General features: G+C 56.4%; 1 protein-coding gene across 1 annotated transcript; it reads left to right on the top strand.

Moving 5' to 3' along the window:
• Positions 1-1,861: 1,861 nt before the first annotated feature.
• LOC145340722 (solute carrier family 25 member 44-like) lies at positions 1,862-6,014 on the top strand (the record flags this gene model as incomplete). Its single annotated transcript, XM_080185184.1, has 2 exons — positions 1,862-2,507; positions 5,887-6,014. Coding segments are annotated over exons 1-2 (750 nt in total), but the record flags the coding sequence as incomplete, so codon positions are not given.
• Between the last annotated feature and the right edge of the window lie 2,390 nt (positions 6,015-8,404).

The raw sequence follows: 8,404 nt of genomic DNA, 5'->3' as shown, positions 1-8,404 counted from the left end.
GGAACTCCCTCCCTAACAGCGCTGTGGGTGTACCTACCCCACACACTGACTGATGTCCAATAACAATCCCGGAACTCCCTCCCTAACAGCGCTGTGGGTGTACCTACCCCACACACTGACTGATGTCCAATAACAATCCCGGAACTCCCTCCCTAACAGCACTGTGGGTGTACCTACCCCACACACGGGGACTGACTGATGTCCAATAACAATCCCGGAACTCCCTCCCTAACAGCACTGTGGGTGTACCTACCCCACACACGGGGACTGACTGATGTCCAATAACAATCCCGGAACTCCCTCCCTAACAGCGCTGTGGGTGTACCTACCCCACACACACTGACTGATGTCCAATAACAATCCTGGAACTCCCTCCCTAACAGCGCTGTGGGTGTACCTACCCCACACACACTGACTGATGTCCAATAACAATCCTGGAACTCCCTCCCTAACAGCGCTGTGGGTGTACCTACCCCACACACTGACTGATGTCCAATAACAATCCCGGATCTTTGCCCGTCCCCCCATTCGAGTGCTCTGTCTGGAGCTAGACTTGGTGCTGGCGTTAGATGCTGGGGGGGGTGCGGGTGGGGAATGATAGGATAGGGGTGGAGGAAAGCAAATAGACGGGGCAAGGGGGGGGCAACTGGACAAGGAGTGAGGCAACGATTGGACGCGGGGTGAGGGGGCGATTGGAGGAGGGGGACGAGGGGGCGACTGGAGGAGGGGGATGAGGGGGAGATTGGAGGAGGGGGATGAGGGGGCGATTGGAGGAGGGGGACGAGGGGGCGACTGGAGGAGGGGGACGAGGGGGCGACTGGAGGAGGGGGATGAGGGGGCGATTGGAGGAGGGGGATGAGGGGGCGATTGGAGGAGGGGGACGAGGGGGCGATTGGAGGAGGGGGACGAGGGGGAGATTGGAGGAGGGGGACGAGGGGGCGACCGGAGGAGGGGGACGAGGGGGCGATTGGAGGAGGGGGACGAGGGGGCGACTGGAGGAGGGGGACGAGGGGGCGATTGGAGGAGGGGGACGAGGGGGCGATTGGAGGAGGGGGACGAGGGGGCGACCGGAGGAGGGGGACGAGGGGGCGACTGGAGGAGGGGGACGAGGGGGTGATTGGAGGAGGGGGACGAGGGGGCGACCGGAGGAGGGGGACGAGGGGGCGACTGGAGGAGGGGGACGAGGGGGCGACTGGAGGAGGGGGACGAGGGGGCGATTGGAGGAGGGGGTGAGGGGGCGATTGGAGGAGGGGGACGAGGGGGAGATGATTGGACGGGGGGGACGAGGGGGAGATGATTGGATGATGGGGACGAGGGGGAGATGATTGGACGGGGGATGATTGGACGGGGGGGGACGAGGGGGAGATGATTGGATGATGGGGACGAGGGGGAGATGATTGGATGATGGGGATGAGGGGGAGATGATTGGACGGGGGATGATTGGACGGGGGGGACGAGGGGGAGATGATTGGATGATGGGGATGAGGGGGAGATGATTGGACGGGGGATGATTGGACGGGGGGGACGAGGGGGAGATGATTGGATGATGGGGATGAGGGGGAGATGATTGGACGGGGGATGATTGGACGGGGGGGGACGAGGGGGAGATGATTGGATGATGGGGACGAGGGGGAGATGATTGGACGGGGGATGATTGGACGGGGGGGACGAGGGGGAGATGATTGGATGATGGGGATGAGGGGGAGATGATTGGACGGGGGATGATTGGATGATGGGACGAGGGTTGGGGAGGTTGTGTGTGTGGGGGTGTGGGGGGGGGATCGTTGCTGTGGGTGGGGGCCTGAGATGTTTGTGTTTCAGTTTGCCCAGGTCCCCCCCCCGTCCCCTCCCCTCCCCGCCCCGGGCGGGCGGACTGCGATCCGACATGGAGGACAAGCGGAGGATCCCTATCATCGAGTGGGAAGACCTGGACAAGCGCAAGTTCTACCTCTTTGGCGTCTTCATGACCATGGCGATCCGCGTCAGCGTCTACCCCTTCACCCTCATCCGTACCCGCCTGCAAGTCCAGAAGGGCAAGAGCCTGTACGCGGGCACCTTTGACGCCTTTGCCAAGATCCTGAGGGCAGAGGGCGTCCCGGGCCTGTACAGAGGCTTCCTGGTCAACACGTTCACCCTCGTCTCGGGCCAGTGCTACGTCACCACCTACGAGCTGACCCGCAAGTACGTGGCGCGCTACAGCGACAGCAACCTGGCCAAGTCGGTCATCGCCGGGGGCTCGGCCTCACTGGTGGCACAGAGCATCACCGTGCCCATCGATATCGTCTCGCAGCACCTGATGGTGCGGGGCCAGGCCATGGGGCGCTTCCAGGAGCCGTCCCCGGGGGGCGCCGGCCGCCCCCACCACGCCGTGGGCCGCACCAAGGAGGTGGTGGTGCAGATCCTGCGGCTGGACGGCCTGCGGGGATTTTACCGGGGGTACTCGGCCTCGCTCCTCACCTACATCCCCAACAGCGCCCTCTGGTGGCCCTTCTATCACCTCTACACAGGTGGGTACCAAGGGAACAGGCCATTCAGTCCCTCCTGCCCCCACCGTGCTGCCCCCGACTGAACGAAAACCCCCTACGCTCCCGGGGATCATACCCCTCTATTCCCACCCTATTCATGGATTTGCCCAGTTGCCCCTTAAATCCCTCCCTCGTACCCGCTCCCACCCCCTCCCCGGGCGTCCCAGACACTCACCACCCTCTCTTACCCTGCACATCTCCTCTAAACTTTTCCCCTTAAACCTGTGCCCCCGGACTCTCCCCCTCCTGGGGGGAAAAAGCTCCATTCTGTCCCTCATAATCTTGTAGATTTCTATCAGGGTCTCCCCCTCCTCTCAACCTCCAGTGAGAACAAACGGAGTTCCTCCAACCTCTCCTCGTAGCTAATGCCCTCCGTACCAGGGGCAACATCCTGGTCAATCTTTTCTGGAACCCTCTCCAAAGCCTCCACATCCTTCTGGCGACCCAGAATTGAACTCTATATCCCCAAGCGGGGCCTCACTAAGGTTCTATAAAGCTACAACATGACTTGGCCAATGTTTAAACTCAGTGCCCCCGGCTGATGAAGGAAAGCATTGCCGTATGCCTTCTTGACTCCCTTCTCCACCTGCGTTGCCACTTTCAGTGACCTGTGTATCTGTACGCCCAGATCCCTCTGCCTATCAATACTCTGTGTACCTGTACACCCAGATCCCACTGCCTATCAATACTCTGTGTACCTGTACGCCCAGATCCCTCTGCCTGTCAATACTCTGTGTATCTGTACGCCCAGATCCCTCTGCCTATCAGTACTCTGTGTACCTGTACACCCAGATCCCACTGCCTATCAATACTCTGTGTACCTGTACGCCCAGATCCCTCTGCCTATCAATACTCTGTGTATCTGTACGCCCAGATCCCTCTGCTTATCAATACTCTGTGTACCTGTACACCCAGATCCCTCTGCCTATCAATACTCTGTGTATCTGTACGCCCAGATCCCCCTGCCTATCAATACTCCGTGTACCTGTACACCCAGATCCCTCTGCCTATTAATACTCTGTGTACCTGTACACCCAGATCCCTCTGCCTATTAATACTCTGTGTACCTGTACGCCCAGATCTCTCTGCCTATCAATACTCCGTGTACCTGTACACCCAGATCCCTCTGCCTATTAATACTCTGTGTATCTGTACACCCAGATCCCTCTGCCTATCAATACTCTGTGTACCTGTACGCCCAGATCCCTCTGCCTATTAATACTCTGTGTACCTGTACGCCCAGATCTCTCTGCCTATCAATACTCCGTGTACCTGTACACCCAGATCCCTCTGCCTATTAATACTCTGTGTATCTGTACACCCAGATCCCTCTGCCTATCAATACTCTGTGTACCTGTACGCCCAGATCCCTCTGCCTATCAATACACCTAAGGGTTCTGCCATTTACTGTATATTTCCGATCTGTGTTCGACCTTCCAAAATGCATCACCTCCTGGGATCACTGACTGAGGGACGCACTTTGGGGACGGGTCTGTCTCTGTATAACACTGGGGTACAGGGGGATGGGTCTGTCGCTGTATAACACTGGGGTACAGGGGGACGGGTCTGTCTCTGTATAACACTGGGGTACAGGGGGACGGGTCTGTCTCTGTATAACACTGGGGTACAGGGGGACGGGTCTGTCTCTGTATAACACTGGGGTACAGGGGGACGGGTCTGTCTCTGTATAACACTGGGGTACAGGGGGACGGGTCTGTCTCTGTATAACACTGGGGTACAGGGGGACGGGTCTGTCTCTGTATAACACTGGGGTACAGGGGGACGGGTCTGTCTCTGTATAACACTGGGGTACAGGGGGACGGGTCTGTCTCTGTATGACACTGGGGTACAGGGGGACGGGTCTGTCACTGTATAACACTGGGGTACAGGGGGACGGGTCTGTCTCTGTATAACACTGGGGTACAGGGGGACGGGTCTGTCTCTGTATAACACTGGGGTACAGGGGGACGGGTCTGTCTCTGTATAACACTGGGGTACAGGGGGACGGGTCTGTCTCTGTATAACACTGGGGTACAGGGGGACGGGTCTGTCTCTGTATAACACTGGGGTACAGGGGGACGGGTCTGTCCCTGTATAACACTGGGGTACAGGGGGACGGGTCTGTCTCTGTATAACACTGGGGTACAGGGGGACGGGTCTGTCTCTGTATAACACTGGGGTACAGGGGGACGGGTCTGTCTCTGTATAACACTGGGGTACAGGGGGACGGGTCTGTCGCTGTATAACACTGGGGTACAGGGGGACGGGTCTGTCTCTGTATAACACTGGGGTACAGGGGGACGGGTCTGTCTCTGTATAACACTGGGGTACAGGGGGACGGGTCTGTCGCTGTATAACACTGGGGTACAGGGGGACGGGTCTGTCTCTGTATAACACTGGGGTACAGGGGGACGGGTCTGTCTCTGTATAACACTGGGGTACAGGGGGACGGGTCTGTCTCTGTATAACACTGGGGTACAGGGGGACGGGTCTGTCTCTGTATAACACTGGGGTACAGGGGGACGGGTCTGTCTCTGTATAACACTGGGGTACAGGGGGACGGGTCTGTCTCTGTATAACACTGGGGTACAGGGGGACGGGTCTGTCACTGTATAACACTGGGGTACAGGGGGACGGGTCTGTCTCTGTATAACACTGGAGTACAGGGGGACGGGTCTGTCACTGTATAACACTGGGGTACAGGGGGACGGGTCTGTCTCTGTATAACACTGGGGTACAGGGGGACGGGTCTGTCGCTCTATAACACTGGGGTACAGGGGGACGGGTCTGTCTCTGTCTAACACTGGGGTACAGGGGGACGGGTCTGTCTCTGTATAACACTGGGGTACAGGGGGACGGGTCTGTCTCTGTATAACACTGGGGTACAGGGGGACGGGTCTGTCTCTGTATAACACTGGGGTACAGGGGGACGGGTCTGTCTCTGTATAACACTGGGGTACAGGGGGACGGGTCTGTCGCTGTATAACACTGGGGTACAGGGGGACGGGTCTGTCTCTGTATAACACTGGGGTACAGGGGGACGGGTCTGTCACTGTATAACACTGGGGTACAGGGGGACGGGTCTGTCTCTGTATAACACTGGGGTACAGGGGGACGGGTCTGTCACTGTATAACACTGGGGTACAGGGGGACGGGTCTGTCGCTGTATAACACTGGGGTACAGGGGGACGGGTCTGTCGCTGTATAACACTGGGGTACAGGGGGACGGGTCTGTCTCTGTATAACACTGGGGTATAGGGGACGGGTCTGTCACTGTATAACACTGGGGTACAGGGGGACGGGTCTGTCTCTGTATAACACTGGGGTAGACTCCTGTATCTTTGCCTCTTGTTTTTTACAGAACAGATTTCCTACGTAACTCCCAGTTTTTGCCCGCATTTGTTAGTCCAAGCTATCGCTGGACCACTGGCAGCTGCGACCTCCTCCACTCTGACTAACCCGATGGACGTAATCCGCGCTCGTCTACAGGTACCTAGGGATTGCGGGGTGGTGGGGGGAGGTGTCCCTGCCTCTCGGTAGAGCCTGTGGGCTTGCGATCCGCACCGTGGGGTCAACTCAGAGGGAGAAACTGGCTTGGCGGAGGCCATTCAGCCCCATCAAGCCTGCTGGACCACCATCGTGGCTCCTTATCCAACCCGATCGCCTCGCACCTGTAGATCCACAACTCGCCCCTTCTGCGATATCCACCCGTCTCCTGAATTGTTCTGGTGTCAGCTTCTTCCCACGGGAATGAGTCCCACGGCTAACCGGGCGAAAAAATATCTCCTCAACCCCACCTTAAATGGTCTACCGCCAATTCTCAGCTCCCCCCCCCCCGGTTCTGGGCTTTACCCCCCACCCTCTCCGCATCTCCCCTCTCCTGTTAGAATTGTGTCAATCTCTCTGTGATTCCAACCCTCCGACTCTGAAAGTAATCCCAACCTGGTTACTCTCTCCTCATCCCCAGAATCGGCCTGGGAAACCCTCTGTCGAGGGCAAAGAATGTCCTTCCTTGGGAAAAGAGACCCAAAACGGCCTCACGATACTCGAGGTGTGGCCTCGAGTATAGTTGTAGCAACGCATCCTTCGCTCCCAGATAAGGGGGGGCGGTTTAGAACGGAGTTGAGGAGGAACTTCTTCACTCAAAGGGTGGTGAATCTCTGGAATTCTCTGCCCGTTGAAGTGGTGGGGGCTGCCTCGCTCAATATATTTGAGTCACGGGTAGATAGGTTTCCAATAGACAGGGGAATTAAGGGGAGAAAGCGGGAAAGTGGAACTGATCCCACTTCAGATCAGCCATGATCTTATTGAATGGCGGGGCAGGCTCAAAGGGCTAGATGGCCGACTCCTGCCTCCTATTTCTTATGTTTTTATTACAAGACATCGGGGTTGGCCACATTGGGAGCACTGCGGACAATCCTGGTGGCCCCGTTTAGAGGAAGGGTGTTACTAAACCGGAAAGAGGCAAAACAGGGATGTTCTCAGGACTGGAGGAGGGTTGAATTCTGAGGAGAGGCTGGATAGGACGGGACTTCTGGAGCGTAGGAGGATGAGGGGTTGACCTCAGAGAGCCGAATGGCCTCCGGTAGGGATTCTATCCTTCTATTCTCGATCTCAGGGCATTGCTGGGCCTCAGAGCCTATCACCCCACCCCTAATTTTGGCTTGTGACCGTACCCAGTCTCCATCACCAGCCCCCCATCCGTTAACTCCGTCTACACTTCCCGCTGCCTCAGGAAAATCCCCCGGAAACTAGGGGCAATTTAGCATGGCCAATCCACCCTAACCTGCACATCTTTGGACACTAAGGGACAATTTAGCACGGCCAATCCACCCTAACCTACACATCTTTGGACACTAAGGGACAATTTAGCACGGCCAATCCACCCTAACCTACACATCTTTGGACACTAAGGGGCAATTTAGCACGGCCAATCCACCCTAACCTACACATCTTTGGACACTAAGGGACAATTTAGCACGGCCAATCCACCCTAACCTACACATCTTTGGACACTAAGGGACAATTTAGCACGGCCAATCCACCCTAACCTACACATCTTTGGACACTAAGGGACAATTTAGCACGGCCAATCCACCCTAACCTACACATCTTTGGACACTAAGGGGCAATTTAGCACGGCCAATCCACCCTAACCTACACATCTTTGGACACTAAGGGACAATTTAGCACGGCCAATCCACCCTAACCTACACATCTTTGGGACACTAAGGGACAATTTAGCACGGCCAATCCACCCTAACCTACACATCTTTGGACACTAAGGGGCAATTTAGCACGGCCAATCCACCCTAACTTACACATCTTTGGACACTAAGGGACAATTTAGCACGGCCAATCCACCCTAACCTGCACATCTTTGGGACACTAAGGGACAATTTAGCACGGCCAATCCACCCTAACCTACACATCTTTGGACACTAAGGGCAATTTAGCACGGCCAATCCACCCTAACCTTACACATCTTTGGACACTAAGGGACAATTTAGCACGGCCAATCCACCCTAACTACACATCTTTGGACACTAAGGGACAATTTAGCACGGCCAATCCACCCTAACCTACACATCTTTGGACACTAAGGGGCAATTTAGCACGGCCAATCCACCCTAACCTTACACATCTTTGGACACTAAGGGACAATTTAGCACGGCCAATCCACCCTAACCTACACATCTTTGGACACTAAGGGGCAATTTAGCACGGCCAATCCACCCTACCTACACATCTTTGGACACTAAGGGACAATTTAGCACGGCCAATCCACCCTAACCTACACATCTTTGGACACTAAGGGGCAATTTAGCACGGCCAATCCACCCTAACCTACACATCTTTGGACACTAAGGGGACAATTT

The sequence above is a fragment of the Carcharhinus amblyrhynchos genome, unplaced genomic scaffold, assembly GCF_965287045.1.
Source record: "Carcharhinus amblyrhynchos unplaced genomic scaffold, sCarAmb.v2.hapA chromosome_1334, whole genome shotgun sequence".
NCBI classification, from domain to species: Eukaryota; Metazoa; Chordata; class Chondrichthyes; order Carcharhiniformes; family Carcharhinidae; genus Carcharhinus; species Carcharhinus amblyrhynchos.
The sequence above is the reverse complement of the archived record's forward strand: the minus strand, read 5'-3'. Positions and strand labels throughout refer to the sequence as shown.